The sequence below is a fragment of the Haliaeetus albicilla genome, chromosome 21, assembly GCF_947461875.1.
Source record: "Haliaeetus albicilla chromosome 21, bHalAlb1.1, whole genome shotgun sequence".
In the NCBI taxonomy this organism is placed as follows: Eukaryota; Metazoa; Chordata; class Aves; order Accipitriformes; family Accipitridae; genus Haliaeetus; species Haliaeetus albicilla.
The window spans coordinates 20767625-20789554 of NC_091503.1; the positions used below are offsets into that span (position 1 = coordinate 20767625).

The following is a 21930-nucleotide window of genomic DNA, read 5'->3' on the forward strand; positions in this document are numbered from 1 at the left end:
TTGTGCGTGGAGTTTAAGAAAAGGTATGCGCATCTGAAGATAGCGCAGGCAGTTATGAAGGAGAGCTGACTTGGTAAGCAAAATGGACAAAAATGTTCCACAGGCATTTTTCTGTACGCTGAAGCTTGCTTTAAGAGTGTCCCTTAAAAGGTGAGATAAAAATAAAAGCAAGATGGGAGGTAAGTTATTTTAATTAATTCAAATCAAGCTACAAACTTTAGTATATATAGCACCTCCAGAAAATAATCTAGTCCCCATTGTCTGTGTCTGTCTGAGAAGTCATCAACTTTTTGAAGACGCTTAATCTCACAGTGGTTGCCTGAAAAGGAAGAATAACAAATTACTGAATGATCAGTCACTGAAAAATGCAAACTGTCATGAAAGAAAAAAAAAAAAAAAAGAAAAAAAATCTTACCCACAGGTTTCCTCACAGTCCCTAATGCAGTGACACAAATGCACTGGGGAAAACCTACCTGTCTCTTTTGCATTGGGATGCAACTGTCCATGCCAGTGACTCACTGCACACAGACATTGCAGGGATCTCAGAAAGTTGTAAATTTAAAAGAAGTGCAATATCAAAGCATATTGGGAGGAACTTTTAAAATCAAGTTTTCTCGCCATAATTCCAAGTTTCATTATTTTGATGGATTTGAGTTGTACGTTTAGCCTTTTCTTCGCATGGCATGTTACTTTTCTTCTTTGGCTACAGAAGTACAGAAGAAACTGTAGAACTGGTATGCAAAGGCCTTGTATTAAAACCAGGGTAGCTGGTGACGAGGTCCAGAGACAGAATGGTCAAATTGGACTAAGACTGCAGCTACAAGATCACTGAGTGCAGTATGAATCCTGGGAGAATGAAAAGATGCCACGGGGAGGAAAGAGACAGTATCTGTCTCTTGGGTTTTCTTCCTATCTTTTGAAGAGCTGAGAATTTTACTTGACAGCAAAATCCCTCTGGCTAAATGGTATTTATTTTCCCTGTTACTTTTCCATGACTCCACCCCTTAGATAAGAAGCAAATGACTCTCTATCACTCGTCACAGGGCGACGCAGAAGCATACAAACATGTTTATGTGTTTTGGAAAAAAATCCAAAGGGTTAGCTGAAGTATTACTTACCAAACAAGCTTTTAATTTCAGATTCCGGAACATAAAACGGTGGGCCTGAAAGAAAATGGATGAAGCTAATCAGAGAGAAGACACGGGAGGGAGACAAACATTTACACAGCAGCAGGAGAGCCAGCCCCATCACTCTCAGCACCAGGCCGGCAATCGGGCCCCAGTGTGTAGCACCATCTGCAGGAACCAGAAAACACCACGTCCAAGAACTGGTGGCACCTTGGTGGGCCACCAGACAGCTTCAGGTGTTGCTGCTGCATCATCTCCAGGCTGCAGCCAGGGTAGCCACGTTGTCAGAAGGCACAAACATGCCGTGGATGCAACCGCTCTCAGTGCACTGTGTGAATCTGGCCTACAATCTCTTTATACTACAATGGCAGAGTTAAAGCTAAAAGCCAAATAATGTGAGAGGGAGAACAAAGAATTAAACTATTATTGCTTAGCGTAACAAGACCTATTTTTTCAAGCATAATTATGCTGAAGAGCCCAAAAGCAACAAGAAATCTCCTTCTTTGGAGTGTTAATGATTAACAACAACAACAAAAATCTTTTAAAATACCTCAGACTTCAGTATGTAACAAAAGTCATAAAAGGAAAAAACACTTTATGATTTTACAGAATTTCACCTCTTCCAAGTATAGTCAGACCATGGTAGTGGCTGGGAGAGAGGCACAAGATGGGCAACACGTTGGGTTGCAACTATTGAGTAAACAAAGCGAAGCCAATGTTCTTGGGAGTGCTTCAAGCTCCCTAGGCCAGACAGGATGTTACTCTAAGCATTCGCTCTTCCAGCTTCATTGTCATAGCCACACTTCCAGTTTAATTTCATTGTTAATATACCATGTCTGTCCTCCACTTACCCTTAGCATCACTGAATGCTAGAGAGAAAGCAAATTTAGTCTCAAGCTTGGTCAACATCTAAAATTTTTAACACACAGTTGTATTGGTGTGACCAGCTGACAAAGCTATGCTGATAAAAAACCTGGGGAAGATACTAATGTATCTACCACATCTATATACGATTTGTATTAAAGCGCGCAAAATCAAAACATGAACAGTGCAAAGTTCTCACCTTTGTGTTTGTTTGGATCATATGAAACCGTAACGAGGAGATAAGAAGAATTTTTCTCCATTAGGGTGATCATCAAACTGACATAGCTAAAAGGAGAAAGTTATACTTTATTATTTTGGAACTGTACAAACATTTGAGCATAGCATTCAAAATACTCAACGAAAGTGGTAACGTATTTCTCTGCAGAGACAACTTGAACTGAACTGCGCAGAAACTAAGCAAAGCTTAGGCTGAATTTCACGAGCATGAAATTCATGCTACACGTGAAACACCTCAAAGGTTACTGTTTACTCCTCATAAACTAGCTTTTTTTTTTTTTTTTGCATATTCATCTCAACACTAACAGACAAAACATAGTATTCATCTGCCACAGTCTAGAATACAGCACACAATACAGTACTGGTCTTTTAAAATTATTGTGAATTCAAGATTATGTATCTAATTAAAAAATCCTGGGGGTAGGGTCAAACTACGTTTGGGTTAGCTATAGGCAAGAACGAAAAATTGGAGTAAAGGGAAGTGAGGGAAAAAAGAACAGAGAGGAGAAGCAGATGGGGTGAAAAGGGAATAATAAAATTCAGATGAGACTTGCAGCTCTGCTTCTGTTGGGTTGGAACAAACCACATATTTTCCCACCAAGAGGCAGGGCGGCTTCCTGAAGGAAGCTCACAAATATAGAGTACAGCACTCTGCGACTGCAGCTGATGCTTGCGGTAGAGAAGAACTTGTGTAGGTTAGTCTTTTAAATGAAAGAGGACTCATCGACAAGTGGCAGGAGGAAAAACGTGTCACTGCATACATGAGAGAAAAGCCAATAACAACACAGATTTACTAACCGTTGTCTGTCGCATGGATTCACAGCTACTAGAGATCCTCTGTCCCAAACCCCATCAAACTTGCCAACTATTGAGCTAAAGGGAGATGAGCAAAAGGCTTAAAAATACTAAAAAGGCACCTTCATCTTTATTCAGATACTTCTGTGAAGTCACAAGGATTCTACAGCTAGCTCTGCAGATTCCCCACTACCTTTTTGTTACAGTCCAGCATTTTCATGATCCAAAACAATATCACCTGGAATCCAAGAAACCTCCCCAGTACATGGGTCCACCGTGATAGCAAAGAAGTGCTGGAACTGCTCAGCATTTCCCCATCATTAGGGGATGCTGAGACAAGGCGGGGAGGAAGGAAAGCATCTTAAACACATTTGGGCTGCATTAAAACAAGGGCTGCAAGTCTGGGTTTTCGGCAATCATACACGGCAGTGACCCTTGAGGCAGCACTAACATGCACTCAGCACGTCAATAGTTCTCGGCCACCTTCTAAAACCCACACATGATTTCAAATGCAGGTTAAGGAAGGTGCCTTGTTGCTTTACTATCATTACACTATCAGTACACCCAGTAATTTTTAGACACGTCAACTCCCAGCTACATGCCCAGGACAGTTAGCTTCAGCTTGCAATTTGTTCAATGTTAGAAAAGCTAAGTTACACTGCCGCTTGCCTCAGTCTAACACTGCCACAGACATTATTTTTGCTCCTGGGTATGCTGGCAGATGGCTTCAGTGACCTCCCAAAACCTGCAAATGGCCAGACTATTGGGAAGTGCCTTTGTGGTAAGAGCAGTCAGGGTGATACTAGAGATGAGGATATGTGAGGGGGAAGGAAGAGCCTTGTTTCTGGTAATTATTAAAACAGGAGTTTAGAGAATAAGGTAGTAGTAACATAAATTGCATAATTTTAAAGAAAGTCTGAAATAAGTTCACTTAGCAAGAAAAATATGGTATGGAATTGTGCAATACCTTTCTGCCTACTGGGAGGGTGTCAGAGTCCAATTGCATCATCTCTTTCTTCACTTCTGTACTGGTTTTGGCTGGGGTAGAGTTGTATTTCTTCACAGTAGCTAGAATGGGGCTATGTTTTGGATTTGTGCTGAAAATAGTGTTGATAACACACTGATGTTTTCGTTACTGCTGAGCAGTGCTTACACGGTGTCAAGGCCTTTTCTGCTTCTCACACCCTGCAACCAGTGAGGAGGCTGGGGGTGCACAAGGCGTTGGGAGGGGACACAGCTGGGACAGCTGATCCCAGCTGACCAAAGGGATATTCCAGACCATATGACGTCATGCTCAGCAATAAAATTGGGTTGGAGGTTGGGGGGGGGGGGGGGGGGTTGCTGCCTGGGGACTCGCTGGGCATCAGTTGGCTGGTGGTGAGCAATTGTTTTCATTTTCATCACTTGTCTTTCTTGGGTTCTATTTTCCTCTCTCTTTGGTTGTTGTTTTATTTTTCCCTTACAATTTTTTTTAAATTTCTTTTTAATTATTAAGCTGTTTTTATCTCAACCCACAAGTTTCTTTCTCACTTTTACCCTTCTGATTGTTCCCACCATCCCATGGAGGGGTGGGGTGGGGATGGGAGTGGATGAGCAGCTGTGTGGTGCTTAGTTGCCAGCTGGGGTTAAACCACAACAATTTCTTCTGCCTGCTCACTGCTCATTTTATTGTAACAGCATGGCTAAGTCTCTGGCATCTAACCTAGAAACTCATCCTGTATTTCCCACTCTACTGTGATGAGACATGATAACACTTCTAAGTCCTGACTTCTTTTAAAGTTTGCCAAGACCAAGCATCTAATTTAAATAACCAGGCTCTTAAATGAAAGGAGATTTTTAAAGAGACAGTTAAATGTGCAATGGGCACGAGGGGGACAAAGCAAAGTCTAGCAGGGCAGGTGACAAACTTGGTCTTCTGAGGCTTGGAGACTGTTCTCCTCTCTGCATAGCTGAGTCTGCTGCGTGACCTTAGGCAAGTCCCTCAAGTTTTCTGCGCTTGTTTCTTCCTCCCAATTTTAATCTGGTCTAACTGGAATGGTGGCGGTGGCTCCATACAGGCATTTCATGTATTTTACTGCCCACCAATTTCATCAGGGCCTACAGACATCGCAGGCTGCAGGCAGCCTCATGCTGTGGCCTTCCCCCAGTCCTGGTCTCCTGGTTGCGCAGACCTCAGGACCTGCTGAGTGTCTGGGTGCTCCCTGCCCATCTGCACATCCAATTTCCTTCTGAGGAGAACCAAGCCATGAGGAGAATGTCAAAAAAGGTACACAGCTGTCTTTCATCCTGATGTGGAGTCAGGATGAAGCTAAGGTGTTAGGAAGTGCTCCTGTTGGTGTACCTTTCACTGTATCACTACCCAATCTTTTAGCCCTACATTATCTCCTGCTATGTGTTTATATGGCATGTAGCATGAGAGATCACAATCTAAGTACTACTACAACTAACAAAAATTGACGTGTCAAGCAGAAGTTCACATATCTGCAGAAATCCCACTGGATTTAAGCAGTAAAGTTTTGAATTTATATCTCTGCACATGTTTAGTAGTTTCAGTTAATGCAACTGTATTTTTTTTTTTTAAAGTCTTACAGCCGTAACTGTATTAGGAGGTACAATGGTTGTATAATGTAACTGTTTTACATATGTCCCAGAGTTCCCACAAAGAGCAGTAATTCCTGTTACTCTTTAACTAGCAAGAGTCTTTGAAATGTCTCATTCTGACAAAGGTCAGGAGTACATTTGAGTTCTCCTCTAATGACTGCTAGGCTAATGGAGATCAAAAGGATTTGTTAGCAGGCCAGCCTCAGCAAGAGAGAAATAAGTTTAATTTCCATAATTACTGGGTAATTAATCAAATTGTCTGTACATAGAAACTAGAAGAGTGTGTGCATTTTTCTAGTCACAGGTATCTGCTGACTGCTGTAGGCAATGCAGTTCACACTTTCACAATTACTGCACCAGTACAGAACCATGCATCCAGAACATGTATCTGCCAATTTATTTTGTGGATGACAAACTAGGTACTGGACCCAGTAATATGCACTGAAAATGTCATTATTCACCTATTTTGGGTTTATTTCATAGTATTATTCCACCATGTTATGACAGAAGTTACAGGTTTCACCATGCTACTTGCTACACAACTTAGAGCAGAATTTTTAAAAAATTGCTGACAAGAAGCTTAAGCAATCCCTGGGCAACTTGTCAACTCACAGCAAGAAGGATTTATAGGGATCTACACAGCAAGTAGCTACACTGCAGGGGCAAGGCGGGGAAGAAACCAGGCAGTATCTACAAAGTCACGTTCATATACAGCCCATCTGTTCCAAGGCACTCACGCTGCAGGACTAGTTATATATACACTATTCAAACTAACCGGAGTCAGCTGCACCAGCAGAAGTCTTCACAACGGTCTATTGTCTAAAAGACTTTAGACTCTAGTAATGAATATTCTTTTTTTCCAGTTTATGCAGATGAAAAAAAAAAAGGATCATATAGTAAACACCTCATTCTGGTGTCCTTAGCTATTGCATCTGTGTATGTAGTAGCTCTGAAAAGCCCATCCAAGTAAAGATTAAGACTTGCCCTCCTTCTTCTTACTGAACAGCCATGGAACAAATTCTTGTTCCTCATAGTTGTTTCTAAGAAAAGCAAACACACACACAAAGCTTCACGAAAACCTTATAATCTAGGGAAAATCATGTCTGAGTAAGAACTGCAACAGGAGGGAACTACAGTGCAGGACTCTGGGCACCTTCAGCTTCCTACAAGACACAAAACCAGAAACACCACCACTTTCTTGCTCCAGCTACCTTGGCACCAGTATAGGCGTGAGGACATTTTAGGACAGATTTAAATATGCCTGTTGCCAACACCACTAGGAAACTTCTGAGGACAAATAAATATACCAGATGCATTACTGTCCAAGACAGAGTCTTCTATGCTAGAGGCTGGAGAGAGCGCTAAGTCTTCCTGTAGTCTCTGAACAACTCGGTAATTTTCAAAATTCCCCCACCAGCTGATATTTGAGCAGAACGTCAGGTGCAAAGCCACCACAAAATATGAGAAGCAACGCTTGAGGCCACAGAGCACACTGGGTTGAAACATTTTTCAGGAGTCAATAGAGCAGACTGTATTGAAGTATTTTGCATTTTCTGTTGTGTCTTTTAACTAAGAAATAAGGACATTTTAGCACTAAAAATCCTTCAGAAGACATTAGTAAGTCAAGCCATGCTTGTGAAGACACTTGCAGAGTCAGTGTTTGACAACGTATTATGTGGTCACATACACTGGAGTGATGTAATGTACTTTAAGTCCATCGAGAAAAGTATGTTAAGTAAAGCATGGGACACATATAATCAATGGGTACAGCTTACCTATGCATATGTTAATCGATAGTTTGGGGAAAAAAATATATTTAGTACTTAGTTAAATGAAAAGCTGACTAAGACGACACCTCTGGGTATATTCTCTTTACTTTTACTGAGCTACTCTGAGTAAGGGATTATGCTAGGGTTTGGCTTCGTAGAAGCCATCAATAATGTTAATTTGTTTTTACTGTAAAAGCAAACATGTTTTTCTATAACTTTCACAGGATGGCTTAGAACAAGAAGCTAATTTAAAGATACTTAGTTGGCATCTTTATCTAATGGTCAACAACACAGTTTTTGTTGGAGATTGGTTATTCACATTTCTCAGACAAGTTAATAAGAGTTTTATTGGGAGGACCCGTTCCAAATCTTTATGGCTGATTCAAATAAAATAATATGACAGTATTATGACAGAATTAATACATGCTTGATTATAGAGAATTGTAAAACACACTGTGTATTCCTACCTGGACAAATCATAAATACTGCAGCAGTACAGAGAAATGTTCCCAGAGGCACTCTACAGTAAAAAGCAAAGGAAACAACACTCATCAGCAAACTATCTTTAAATATGCTCTTGTAAGTGTATATTTATACCCTAAAATATAGACATATACTATTTTTAAATATGCACTTAGGTGTAACAGGGAAAAACTGTGAGAAACATTTTTAGTTTTAATTTACTGAGGTACCTCTCCTGATCCCCTCCAGAGAGGTTCTGATCTATCAAGGCATGCAACTGTCCATTTTTAAAATACATTGACTTTACATTCAGGTGCTTCAATATCATAAGAAAAGAAGGCCAAAGTAATAAGCTCAAAAGAAGAATTTCTTGGTCCAAAATTACAACTCAGAGCTTCCTTTCAGACTTCTTCAGGAGAGGTGAACCATTACCAGTAAGACAGAGGCATAAAAGCAGAATGACTCGTTTGCTCACTTATTACCTGCATTGCATGATTAACCACACCAGATCACTTGACAACGCAGTAAACATACCCGCAACTTTTTTGCTCCTGAAATCTCTGGGACTGGCTCCTCGCAATAAGGCAGATTGTGTTCTGCAAAAAATTCCTTCAGCGCTTGCTCACTGACTTCCACACCAACCACGCTGTGTCCCATATCCGCCAGCCTGCACACAGCAGAGAGAGGTCCCAAGTTCACGCGAGGCTCACAGGTTGTGTATCTCCCATGCAGCTTTTATGCATTAGGGAAACCCTGGTTTTATGACGCACTGGTACGTCTAATTCTGACTTTCTGGAGCATCCACATTTTATTGAACAGCTCCCCTCCATGATCTGAGCTTAAATTAGCACCATTCAGCATACAGCTGACAAGGACTTACAGGCTTTATTTGGATTCAATGGATTATTCATTTATTTCTAGGAACTTGATGAAAACAAAGGTGATTACACTAAGTAACTGTCCATTTCAGTTTACAGAAATATGTTCTGCTCCAGACTGCAGCCTCTGAGGCACGCTGTCCACCCAGCTGCCCCTGCGGCTTGGCAGTTAGCAGGCAGCAGGGTGCAGTAACCTCTTCACTGCTGCAGCTCAGCGCAGTAAGCAGTTACCATGATAAACCCTGGTAACTGGGACTAACTCGGTTCCTGGAGGATGCAGTTCAGTCAGGGTTTTTTGGGTGGTGTCCCCTGCCTCTAAGAAAAAACACTGGCTTGTACAGCCCCTAATTAAAAATACAACCCACCCAAAAAAGTAAAAGTAAAATAACAAATGTAAGAGAGAGGAAGTTATATTTAGCCCAAATCATTTAAGTTCCCAGTGTGACATGCCACACAATCCCTTCAAAATGTGCTCTGGCACAACCAACCTCATTGTGGGCACTTTAAGCTGGCATTGCCACCACAAATTCAGCATTCCCCAAGCTGAACTCGGGACAGTCAGGAGGACTTTCAGGTTCGTCCTTATCCATCCCATTTATGCTACTATACAAAATGCCAGCAAGTGACACCAAACTTCCTCCTCCCTTCAGCCTCCAGTGACGCTGCTTTCCTACCAGTGGAGATGCGGCATGTTTCCATTGGCCCATGTAAGGTTGGGAATTCCCCCTCTCCCTCCCTCCCTCCCCACATCAAATAAGATTTTTGCTCTTATAATCTCTACTTTACCATTTCATCTCTACTGCTTTACCACAAAGTGGGAAAAATACCCTCAGTCCACTCCTGCCATTTAAAAGAACATCCAGATACTTCTGGAAGAGCCTGCAGATGAAGAACAGACATGTTTTACTTAACACTGCAAGTATTTGTGCCGGCACACTAAAAGCCAAGTGCTACACACTATGCCAGGTAGCACACAAACTCCATGATGGAACATAGGTTCTTAGTTCAACCTGCTTCACAGCATTAGAAATAAAAACATAAAATAAAAACATTCACCTTCCATTTACTTAGCAAGAAAATAAATTTAATTTCTGTTAGAAACAAACACATTTCTGTTTGTTCTGTTTTCTCTTTGTCTTTTCAAGTAAACAAACCAACCAACCCACTTCTAAGAGGGCCACAACAGACAGCTTAAACAGAACGATTATTAAACTTCTGTACCAATCAAATCACTTCTACTCATCTTAAATGTAAGTTTCCTTGGTTGAAAGACTTCATAATCACATTTGGTCTCTTAGGTCCCTGTTTTCCAGTGCACAATAATTGCTCCAATGCCGCCGGCATTATTTTTTTCAGGCCTCAGTTTCATAACTTACAAGCAGCAGGGCAGAGCTTCTGCATCAGAAGATTTAAGATTTTTAGTCAAGCTATCCAGGCTTGACAGTTTAAAACCTGATTCAACAGTAAAAGTTCTAAGTTCACTTCAATGCTTTCTTTTCTCTGCCTTTCTTTGACAAGCGTAGGTCACAAAAATATGTATATTTATTTTAGTTTCAAGCTGTGCCTGTGTAAAATAATTTTCCTTTTGTAAATGCTCCATTTTCTATCAAGAGTTTTTTGAATGAGTCAAGTCATTCATCTCAGGGTGTTTCTTTAAGCAGCTAAGGCAGAAGAGTGAAGTCACGTACGGATGCCCTTGTTCCTTGTGAAACCCGATGTTACCCGTTTCCCATTTTTGCAGCCATTCCTCCTCGGTCACCACTCTGTCTTTCTGTGACCCAATATCAGAGCCTTCCACCACCCCATCTGCCGAGCGCTCCATCCTCCCCAGAGAGTGCTAGGAGCTGTGAAAAAAAAAAAGAGAGAAAAAAATTCCCCCCACCCGATGAGCAGTTTGGAACCGGCTCTTGCTTCCTAGAACGGCATAAAAATTCAGCACAGTTTAGGAGATTGTTAATTTGGCGGCTGCAGAGGCGTAGCTGCACTGAAGGCGACCGAGCCTACTCTCGCAGTCGGCTAGGCTTCCCCCCCCGGAGGGAAGCCGCCTCAAACGCGCCCCGTTCCGCACCCAGCTGGAAGCCACCCCCGGGGCGGGGGGGGGACGGGACGGCGGACCCAGGCCCGGGAACCGAGCAGGTAGATGCCGACACTTCTCTCTCTCCCCCACGCGAAACCCGTGGGCAAAGCGGGGTGGGGGCGAGAAGCGGCTGGTTGCGAAGGGGACCCGTAAGGAGCCGTCGGTGCTCGGCACCTCTGCCCCCGTTCCCGGCTGGCGGCGGGTACCTGCGCGCCGGCGGCGGCGGGTCCGGCGGGGGCTGCGGGGCCGGGGCGGCTCCTCCCCGCCCTCCCCCTCGCTACGCACCGCGGAGAGCGGAAGCGGCGGCAGGAGGAGGCGGGCTGAGGGTGCACGGCACCGGGGAGGAGGAGGATGGCGGTGGGGATGGCGGCGGCGGTGAGTGACCCCCTTCCCTCAGCTGCAGCGCCCGCCGCGGGTGGGGGGGTGGGGGGCCGCCTGCTCCTCCTCCCCGGGCGGCGGGGCAGGTGCGAGCGCTGCCCCCGTCCTCACCTCCCCGCTTCTCCCTTCCTTCCCCCTGCTCTCTCCCTCTCCCTTCTCCTCCCTTTTCTCCCCCCCCCCCCCCCCGCTGCAGCTCTAGCAGGAGGCGGCGCGGACACGCGTGAATGTGGTCTCCGGTCCCCGAGTGACCCGGCCCCGAGGTGAGTGCCAGGGGCCTCCGCCCCGGGGGAGCCTCCCTCCGGTGACATCCCCTCCAGGGACACACACACACACACACACACACGACACAGCCTTCCCCCGGGGAAACCCCCCCAAAGCTCCGGGGACCCCACTGCCGGCCGCCAGCTGTCACGGCCGCGGCGCTGCCGAGCGCCGGCCCGGGGCCGGGGTGGGGGCGGGCGGCTGTCAGCCTGGGCCGGCTGGGGGGGGGCGAGTTTTAAAGCTGGGAGCACTTCGTGGTCCCACCTCCCCTTGTTTGTCAGGCTGCGCTCGTTTCCTTCTTTCTCTGTGTCGGTGTGTGCGTGTGGTTTCTTTCTTTTTTTTTTAATTCTCCCCCCCCCAAGACAAACTTGCTGTCAACTGCGCAGGTAAACCTCACAAAGCTTTCCCGTGTAGGCCACGCGTTACAGACGGATGAAATGTTATAGAATGTGACAGTGTGTTAGCCATCTCTCTCTCCCCCCTTTTAAAGGGCTTGTTTTCTCTGCCAGTAAGATAATGTTTATAGGATGCGGAGTCATATAAAGCTTAGTAAAGTAAGTGATGTTTGCTTGTTCTTTAAAAATTTGTGGGGTTTTGGGAGGGTGTTGCTTGTTTGGGGCGGGGAAGTGGGGACAAAGTGGCATACAACTGAAAGCAATGGCCTTGCTTACAGCTACATGCATAAGCCGATCTATTTTTCTTTCTCTTTCTCCCCACCTCCCTCTTCCCCCTCCCGTAGTGCTTACAGCAAAAATGTTTATGATTCTGTATGCCTGGCCTCTGCCTTTCAAAACAGGAGGCCTCTCTGAATCTTAAATATTTTCACCAACCTTCTCAGTGAATGATAACTGCCGCCTTTTATTTTCTAACCCCGTACACGCAATGGAACAGATGCGTGTCCTTTTACCTTCACGGATAAAGGGCCTTGCAGCAGCAGCAGACTCTGATCACCTGGTAGTCACCAAAATGAGTCGCCCGGTGCCTTGCTCACTACCAAGGTAGTTCGTAGCCTCCGCCTGTAAGGGCAACACCACAATGATTATCTGGCGTCAGAAGTTAAGGTGATAGAAAGAGATACTGTTGTGTCTCTGATTCAGAAGGAAAGCTCCTGGGGAAAAAAGCCACCGTTTCCTGGGGGGTTACACAGTAGTTAGGGAAATCTCATGTAAACGAAATTGGTTGCTTTTCTTTTCTCTACTCTGCAACCTTATCCACCCCTATGCAGTGGTAAGTTATGGTGTAGTAATGCTTTTGTTTTTTAGGTAATAAAGACTGACTTAATTATTTTTTCCCTCTCTCTAATTAGTTATAATTGGGGGGGCGCATACGAAAAAGAAAGTTATTTTTTGTATTGGGTTGTCTGAACTAGTTTTTCACTTACGTGGATATCATGTGACTTCCCTTCCCCTCCCAAATCAATTTCTTCTATCTTTAGAGGAGAATAAAGCACCAGTTTACTTGATTTGCATCAGCTTTGTTTGAAACTTTGTAAAAATGTCCATTCTCTCTTCCTGTTACCTTTACTTTTAGCAGAATTCCTGAACAAAGCTACTGCTACCATGTCCCACAGCTTGAACAAGGAAGATGCAGCCTGGAACAGAGATAATTGAGAAGACTCAAATATTAAAAAAAAAAAAAATTATAAACTGATCCCTACTACAACAGGATAACATTCATGATGCAGTGCTGTTGTATAAGGGTTTTATTTCCACTTCCTTTCTGTGTGTGGTGGAGCACGTTTAGATTTAATTCTTCCTCTAGGCTCTCTTTATTTGTGTTTTACTCCCTGTGAAAAGAATGCCTTTGATAATAACATTTTAAATATGCTTTCATATTTCTGTGGCATACTTTCTTACACTCCATGCTTTCCAGCCTACATGATAAACTGTGGTCTTTTCCATGTTCCCACCGATATAGTCAAGGACAGCTATAGAGCTCTCTCATGGCATAAACCTTTTCTTCTCTCCTGTAGTATGCTTAACAACAAAGTCTGTAATATTCTGATCACCTATAATTGCAGTGCAACTGCAGTTTAGACTTTAAATTCTGATGTACTTTCATAGGAGGGTGTGCAAGTCTTGGAACGGGTTGTTCACCTGGTATTAAACGTCTCTTCAGTACGCTGCTTGGAAAGGTGCTTTATAGTGCAAATCTCTTGCTACCAATAAATCAGTAGTTAGCAGGACGAGCGTTACTCAGAGTGGTATTTCAATGGTTGCATTATGAGCTGATATCTGTTCACTTTGCCAAGCCAAATTCCAGTCCAGGTCTTCACGTAATGCAAATCAGATTATTGAAATCCAGGGTATGCTGATCTGGAACAGCCTGTCAAGATGTACTCAAGGATCTAATCTTAACTCCGAACTTAGTTTAAAATAGTAGTATTGTTCCTTTCCCGTAATGCCTCATTCTCTCATTTCCTCCTGAATTGATAGTCAAGCTAAACAGATTCTTACCTAGGTGTCGTGGTTTAACCCCAGCCAGCAACTAAGCACCACGCAGCCGCTCACTCACTCCCCCCCCATCCAGTGGGATGGGGGAGAAAATCAGGAAAAGAAGTAAAACTCGTGGGTTGAGATAAGAACGGTTCAGTAGAACAGAAAAGAAGAAACTAATAATGATAATGATAGCACTAATAAAATGCCAACAGTAGTAATAAAAGGATTGGAATGTACAAATGATGCGCAGGGCAATTGCTCACCACCCGCCGACCGACACCCAGCCAGACCCCGAGCGGCGAATCCCTGCCCCCCACTTCCCAGTTCCTAAACTAGATGGGACGTCCCATGGTATGGAATACACTGTTGGCCAGTTTGGGTCAGGTGCCCTGGCTGGGCATGAGAAGCTGAAAAATCCTTGACTCTAGTCTAAACACTACTGAGCAACAACTGAAAACATCAGTGTTATCAACATTCTTCACATACTGAACTCAAAACACAGCACTGTACCAGCTACTGGGAAGGCAGTTAACTCTATCCCAGCTGAAACCAGGACATTAGGTAACTCTGACAAAAGTAGTATTATGAGTGGCTGTACTGCCCAGGTGATTAGACAGCTCTACAAGGTCAAGCAATTTAATTTTTTTTCTTAACTACTGCCTACCTTTTTTTGCAGATCCAATAATACAATGTCAACTGGAAGGGTACGAACGAAAAAAAAGGCATGTTCTTCAGACCAGTCTCCAGACAACCTTCCTCTGAGGAGTTCTGGAAGACAGGTATTTATAATAATTTAAAAACACTGGGTTTGTACTCTGGTGTTTTTTATTTTCTGTTGACATTTATAAAGAAAGTGGGCTTCATTGTTGGTAAGTTAGGACTTAAGAGTATTTAGCCAGAGAGAGGGAGATTTAGTTAATTCCATGAATAAGTAGGCAAAGTGTCTGATTTGTGAACAATGTTCAGAAAAGATAAATGCTCGATATAACCTGTAAATACTTGATGTGTTAAAAATACAATCACAGATGTCTGCCCATCCAGACAAAGCTGTCTGCCCATCCAGACAGAGGCGTAAACCAACATAATACACAGTACCTTTGCGGCCCAGAGGAGACATTTGGTATACAGCTTTGTATCTGGAGTCCAAAAAAAGCCCCAAGCCTATCCTAATATTTTATCTGAGATGCAGATAAGGTTGCCACTAATTAGTATCAGTAAGTATGTGAAGAAGAGAATTTCTTTTTCTGAAGGAGAAATAGAATGAATGCATGAAGCTTGACTCATTAGCATGTGATGGAGCTTAAAATATGATTTAAACTGAAAGCTTTGCTTATAGTTTCTTCAGTGGCATCAGTTAGACTAAGGCAAGGCATTTTTAGCTTTAAATGATATTTCCAGCCTTACTGTTGGTTTTGGGTTTTTTTTGTTTTTTTTTTTTTTTTTAGAAAAACTGACCTACTTTGACAGCTGTTTCATGCTGCAGCTATTTCACAATGGGTACAAAAATTTTCATTAGTACCATTTTAACCATTTGATGCTACCCACAAGCTGCAAAACTGTTTGAATGCCATTTTGTAGAAGATGCATTTGTGTCATTTCTGGTCAGATTTCAGCTATTCTTTATTAGGTGAAGAAGAAAGCAGCTGAAGCAGCAGATGATGATGATGAAGCATCAGAGAAGAAATACAGAAAATGTGAAAAAGCTGGATGCACTGCAACATGTCCGGTTTGCTTTGCCAGTGCAGCTGAAAGGTTTGTTTCTTTTTATTTGCATTTTCCATGGACTTCTCTAAACTTGCAGTTGAAGTTTAGGATCCTAACTATATTCTGCAAAATCCCTTCATTTCTAAATGTAGAGGGAGAATCGAAAGGTACTAATAGGAGTCTTAAGATGCCAGTAAAGTGTCACAAGTTACTCCTGTTGTGAATACCTTTCTACTGTGCAAGTTGCTAATTCAGGTATAGAATATCTTTAGAATACGCTTATTTATGTTATTAATGGTGTCTTCTGGAACACGCCTTGCTTCTGTGAAACTGAGAGCATATTAGTGTAATCTGAGGAAGCTAAACTTGCTTTCAAGATAGAAAATGAAACCGTTATTTACTGCAGAAAGTCTTTATCACTGTTTTGTTGGCACGCTTTGCAGTCCGAGGTGAGATTCTGACCTTGAAATTTTAGGTCTTGGGAGACAGTTGTACTTATTTGAACTCTTTGTTCTCAGCTTTCTGTGTACTTGCACAAGTCCTTTTGCATTCTGACCCTGGCGGTACCGAATGCATGATACTGGCCAGGTGTATCTATAATAAGCAACACATTAGACCTCATTATGCAGCAGGCAGACTGTAATTATATAGCATGCCTACCTCCCTGGTTAACTGAGACAAACTTCCCTTGTTTTATTTTTTTCCCAATGATATAAAATAATTCAGTGCTTCATTTAGTTACCTGTGTGGATTGTTCTTTGGTGGCAGGAGGTCAATGTGTTCTGGATGTTGCCATAGGAAAACCAGGTGTTTTGGCAGTTGCGTAAGAGACTTGTAGGGGAAATGAGCACCTGAGAGATCAGCATTGGTGATGCTATGTTTTTTATTTAGGAAACAATAGATACTGCTTAGTCATCTTTTCGAATTGTTATTTTAGTATTTTGATTTCCACCCCTCCCACCCCCCCAAGTACATACTTTCAACATTATTTGTTTGAGATGAGATCATTTCATGGCTAGCTATTTCAGTGTTAGTAGCTTAGGTTACTGCTTTTCTCTCGTGCTTTTTACCTTGTGCATTTATCTTGAACCATTTCATTGAGTTTAATGAGAGTTTTCTAAGTGAAGAGCAGTTGCTTTGATGAATATAATCTTTGCTAATGGATATTTCTTTCTGAGAGTAATACAGAATAAATATCCAGAATGTGTAACTGCTTCCTCAAGGTTTTCTCTCGTTGGGTTAAAATCGCAGCCAACTCGGTCATGTGAAAAAAATAGGCAACATCTGTTTTGTGTTCAGATTTGCCTTTATAGTTTTGTCAGTTGTTCTGGGGACGAGATGTTGTAATGATTTATGAATCAACTGATCATACATACAAGAAAAATACTGATTTAAATGATCCCTCCCACCCTTGCACTAATATCAGAACAAAATGGAACAAAGTAAAAGGAACTGTAAGTTCCTATGGAGAGGGACTTTGCCTTCTTATACATTTGTAGAACGCTTAGTGGGTCACAGCACATATTGTAAGAGCAAATCTATTTCATGTTCAGGAAACGTCCGCTTAAAGGGTACTAAAGACAGGCTCAGTTGACCATTGTTAGTGGGAGGTTGCTGGAAGCCAGACCAACTATAAAACTGCACATTGTGTGCATTTTGCCTCCTTTGCATCTGGTGTTGCTTAGTTTGGAAACTGGAAATGTTTAAGACAATTGAAATGATCTTATTGTTATTTGTATGACTGTAACGCCTTGTGCAAGTCAGCCTTCGTGAATGTAATGTAAAGCCCTGGCTTGTCTTGAATGTTTTGTTCATGTTCTAGAATGTGCTACTGTCAATAGAAAGATTTTTTCTAAATGTGTCTTAAAACTATTTCTATGTCTCCTGCATTACAGATGTGCTAAAAATGGGTATACGTCTAGATGGTATCATCTTTCCTGTGGGGAACACTTCTGCAATGAATGTTTTGACCACTATTACCGAAGGTAGATTTGCCAGTCAAGGTTGTGCTTTTTCAGTGCTTATTAAAATTTGGCAGACGTTACAACTGTTGAAACATCATGCACATAAACATAACACAAAGACTTGTCCTCTGTGCTTGCTTTGTTCAAAGCGAGGCTTAGATATTGGTGCCAAAACTGCAGGTGTTGTATGGACTAATCATCAGCCTAAACATAGCAGTGTGAACAAAACTGGTTACTTCAGGCAGGCTGATTTGTGTGTACAGTTTTCTGAAGCTTTTGTCTTCTTTAAAACAACAACAGAGAATTTTAAATGATGAGAACAGTTTTAAGTAAATCCATTTTCCTCTATCAAGCAAATTCACTTTACAATGTGAGTTCAGGAGACCTTGCCTCTCTGTAACGTTGAATCAGTGAGCAGATTTAACTCTTGCAGTTCAGTGACTCTGAAGACTCTGGTCAGGCTTACAGAGTGCTTTCAGCTCCAAGCTCCTTCCCGTTTCAGTGAGAGCTGAATCCAGCCAGCTCTACTAAGACTTCTGGGTGCTTATGTGCTCAGCAATACCTGTGACTCAGTCCAGGCCTTAGCTACTGGGAAGTGTGCTCATGATCAAGAGGACATAGCGGTCAGGATGCAATTTATTATTATCGTAATAACCATGACGTTCTCCTTTTTTAATAGGAAAAATACAGTACTCTCTACAGCCTTATTTCTCTGTCCTTGTATAAAATGTTTAATTTTAGAATAACTGCTGTTGCTTGAAATTAACTAGATATTCAATTTTCTACTGCTTGCTGTTTTCTTTTCTCTCTCTTCTTAGCCATAAAGATGGTTATGAGAAATATACTGCCTGGAAAAGGATTTGGACAAGTAATGGTAAAAGTGAGCCCAGTCCAAAAGCCTTCATGGCTGATCAACAGCTTCCTTACTGGGTAAGATGGAGAGTGATTTATTTAATAGGGTATATTTCAATGTGATGTTTTGATGTGAGTTTCTGGTATTATATGTTTAAGAAGCAGGTCAGCTAAGTTTTTTGGGGGGGGTTCTAGTATTAGAGGACTGTGGAAAAGCTCAAGATAATAATTCTGATCAGCTTCTCCATTGTTGGAGACCTTCTCCACACCCCACAAAGAACAACCTTCTGTTGCTTTTCAGTGAAGTAGCAGCTAAGATGTGTGATGTTCAGGTAGAATAAGACTTGGCAGGGAAAAGGCAGCATGCAAGGGAAAGGCAGGGAAAAGGCAAGTATGTGAAAGACTTCCAAAATAGATTTTGTATTTCCCTGGTAAAGAGAGCAAAAGAAGAGAGACTGGAATGGAAGGAAGTTTATTGTTAGTGGTGGTGGTTTTGTTTTGTTGTTGGTTTTGAAGTGGTGAACAATATGTTTTTGCAGTAATGCTTGCAAAACCCACTAAGACCATAGTAACGGGGTGTTGAATTGATTTTGAAGTTAGGTTCTGTGGAGAAATTCAGTCTTACAGGAGATGGGCACAGGGTTTCTGTATACCAGATGTCTGAGGATTACATGAGAATGAATTCAACTATTATATTTGACAAGTTCTTCACATCTCCCTGCTTTCTAATTGGTTAGTTATGCTTCATTAATCTTATCTGTAATCACACAGCAACAAGTAAAAACATGTTTGTTTTTTGACTTGTAGGTGCAGTGCACAAAGCCAGACTGTGGTAAGTGGCGTCAGCTGACAAAGGAAATCCAGCTGACACCACAAATAGCTAAAACTTACAGATGTGGTATGAAACTGAACAATTCCACCAAGGTAACACAGAAGAGTTTTGCTCATATTGAAATTAACAACAACTTGGTATTTCTTGTTTGCAGACATTAACTTCTTCTTGTTTGCTGCTTAATGTTTCTAATGTCAAAATGATTGTCTGATGGCCTGGAGAGCTGCACAGTGACAGGCCTACATGCTGTTTGGACTTCTTGTTTCCCGACTGGAAACATCAATACAGAAGTATCTGGAATGTCTTTGCCCAGCCAATTGTGAAATCCTTCATTCTGAAGCTATGGAAAGGTTATCAGCATGTACAAAATAGACATACACCAAAATGTTTATTTTGGTTTTGTTCGGCCATACTTTGTTATTGAGGAAAGCATCTGGAAAGCTCAATGAGCTTTTATTAATTTCTAGCAAGTCTGTCATGGGGCTTTACAGCAAAACTTTCAGCTTTGGCATGAAGATAACTCCTGAAATTTGGAAGAGTCCTTATACTGCCATAGAATCTATATAGTTAAAAACATAACATGAAAATACTGACCATATGAAAATCAGAAGGGTCAGCATTTAATCTTGAAACTTTGTGATGAAGATACTCTTAAAATACACGAGAAACTTTCTTTCATAGTGGACTGGAAGAGTCTTTCTGGAAAATGTGGGATATTTCCAGAATTTTTCTGCAAAATTCTGTTGGTTTTTTTCTTAATTTGTTTGTTTCAGTGTTCCACTCCACTTCTTGAAATAGAATGTATATTTTAATATCTGATCAGCAGAAACTAACTTAACAAATGAGAAACATTTTCTGGGGTGTTTTTACTTTATGGTGTGTTGTGGTTTTTAACTATGCATTTCTCTGCTATTTATTTTTACTAACATAATCGTCTCTGCTACAGAAGGCTAACACTAACACATTTTTGGCTTGTTTTTTAAGTTTAAAGAGCTATGCCATAGACAAATTACTTTGTATTATATTCAATTTTTGTTGTACAGCTTAAGAATAGCTCTGATACCATTCACTTTTCTTTCAGACTGAGGGCTCAGACCAGTGTTCCATGCCTGAGGACTTGGTGAGTAGTGGCTGTTCCTCCTCATTTGTCCTAGAATATGAAAACAGTCTTAAAGCACAGCATATTTATTTTTTTTTCTTGGTCCTTTGGCCAATTATGGCGGTATTTATGCGTTTTGCTCAGGAAACTCAGACACTATTTGCAACAGAGCCTAAGGCCTTCTACTTTTTCATCTTTTTCCTCTTTTCCCTCTTTTGCCTTACCATACCAATTAGCTTTCAGGTGGTTCATGGTGTCTTTGAGTTGTGGCCTGTGATTCAAGGTTTACTCCTAATTCTTATTTTTGATCAGGCAAAACAGCATTCAGTTGCCAGCTTTCAAATAGAATTCCCCATCCTAAAATTTCCCTGTCTTTCAGGTGGTTTCTATCTTTAGTCAAGCTAGTCTCCTGTTTCTGAAGACTGCAAGAGAACATCAAAACATGTTTTCTCTCTCCTCTCCCTCGTAATACAGAACTAGACTTGATGTATGTTGGTGTTTCAATGGGTTTATGATCATGTAACCCTGCATTTCAGATTTAGTATGATCTGATGTTCAATAAGCCAATGTTGACAAGTGTACCTGAGGTAACCCTGTCCCAGGAAACATGTTCAAGCTTATTGTTGACTCTTGTAGAAGCTTTGTGGTTTTGTTTCCTTAATGCATGTTTGATTTGTAAAATAAGGCTGAATCACCAGTGTTTGAGGGTCTTAGAAGGTCTTTGATGGGGACAGCAGAATCTAAATTAAATCGATCAGTTAGTGTAGACTTTTCTAAGTTCAGATTTCTGGATGCATAAATGACTGTAAATGTTTTATAAAGGGCCTGATAAGGCATAGATGTGTTGTCACGGCACGTTTCATCTGTTTGCTTTCCACATGGGTGTGGAGTTTGTGAAGTTTCAGCTCCATTTCTGAGGAAGAGATGAATGCTACAGGTTTTCTGTGTCAGGCTGAGGTAGGGGAAAGAGGGAGAGAAAATGTCTTTATGACTTGCAATTCTGAGATTGGTACTTCTAGTGCTTTTTGGTCTCAGTTTTGGAGGGAGGGGGGGAATTGGTTCATTTTCCAACGTTTTCAAAGTACTGACGTGTTCTCTTCTCCCCTCTTTCCTTCACTTCTCCGCTTGGCCAGAGAGTGGCTGAAGTTTCAGACCATTGGTGGTACTCCATGCTCATACTCCCTCCTTTGCTGAAAGACAGTGTGGCAGCTCCCTTTCTAGCTGCATATTATCCAGACTGCGTGGGCATGAGTCCATCCTGTACCAGCACTAATCGGTTACCTGGTGAATCCAACCTTGTGAAGTTAGAGCACTTAAAGAGCGTGCCTAATTTGACTGGTAAGGGCCATCTGCAGGGCTCTGTTGCTTAAATAGGTGTGATAAATTTTGTCTTACGAGTTTATAAGGCACATAATGCTCCTGATTCAGAAATACTGGTTCTGTTCTCAGCACTAATACACATTCTCTGTGTGACTGCCTCTATACTTCTTTGATGCAATTTACTCATTTGTAAGATAAAGGTAATATATTTTGTATGGCATTTTTTTAGGGAGTAAGCACAGACTGCATAGGCTTTTTGTTTACCACCTGTC

The 21930-nt window shown here is 41.9% G+C and overlaps 2 protein-coding genes across 4 annotated transcripts in view; one reads left to right on the forward strand and one right to left on the reverse strand.

Annotated features, from left to right (window-relative positions):
• Positions 1-173: 173 nt before the first annotated feature.
• On the reverse strand, positions 174-12454 carry TPMT (thiopurine S-methyltransferase). Its single transcript, XM_069809197.1, has 9 exons — positions 12357-12454; positions 10422-10577; positions 9520-9612; positions 8390-8522; positions 7861-7913; positions 3027-3101; positions 2191-2276; positions 1119-1163; positions 174-319 (listed from the first exon to the last, which is right to left on the reverse strand). The coding sequence occupies exons 2-9, from the start codon at positions 10553-10555 to the stop codon at positions 204-206; spliced, it is 735 nt and encodes a 244-aa protein (XP_069665298.1). The 5' UTR covers positions 10556-10577; positions 12357-12454; the 3' UTR covers positions 174-203.
• KDM1B (lysine demethylase 1B) overlaps positions 11110-21930 on the forward strand; it is a 29498-nt gene continuing 18677 nt past the window's right edge. Inside the window, exons 1-9 of one of the 3 annotated variants that reach the window (XM_069809188.1) lie at positions 11110-11182; positions 11382-11448; positions 14564-14666; positions 15515-15639; positions 17487-17576; positions 18374-18485; positions 19215-19331; positions 20321-20359; positions 21472-21676. In XM_069809188.1, coding sequence (XP_069665289.1) covers positions 14577-14666; positions 15515-15639; positions 17487-17576; positions 18374-18485; positions 19215-19331; positions 20321-20359; positions 21472-21676 — 778 coding nt within the window. In that variant the 5' untranslated portion in view covers positions 11110-11182; positions 11382-11448; positions 14564-14576. Of the gene's footprint in view, positions 11186-11381; positions 11449-12773; positions 13910-14448; positions 14667-15514; positions 15640-17486; positions 17577-18373; positions 18486-19214; positions 19332-20320; positions 20360-21471; positions 21677-21930 lie in introns of those variants that run through there. The other 2 variants (XM_069809189.1, XM_069809190.1) reach the window with 2 other exon arrangements.

Bases quoted from the DNA above. Each gene is read 5' to 3' on its own strand.
- TPMT (XM_069809197.1), bottom strand. From the start codon at position 10,555: ATGGAGCGCTCGGCAGATGGGGTGGTGGAAGGCTCTGATATTGGGTCA. The intron at 7,914-8,389 runs GTATGTTTACTG...TTTTTACTGTAG, and splicing joins CAGGAGCAAAAAAGTTGCGG to AGTGCCTCTGGGAACATTTC. The intron at 320-1,118 runs GTAAGTAATACT...CTTCCTTTTCAG, and splicing joins TGAAATTAAAAGCTTGTTTG to GCAACCACTGTGAGATTAAG.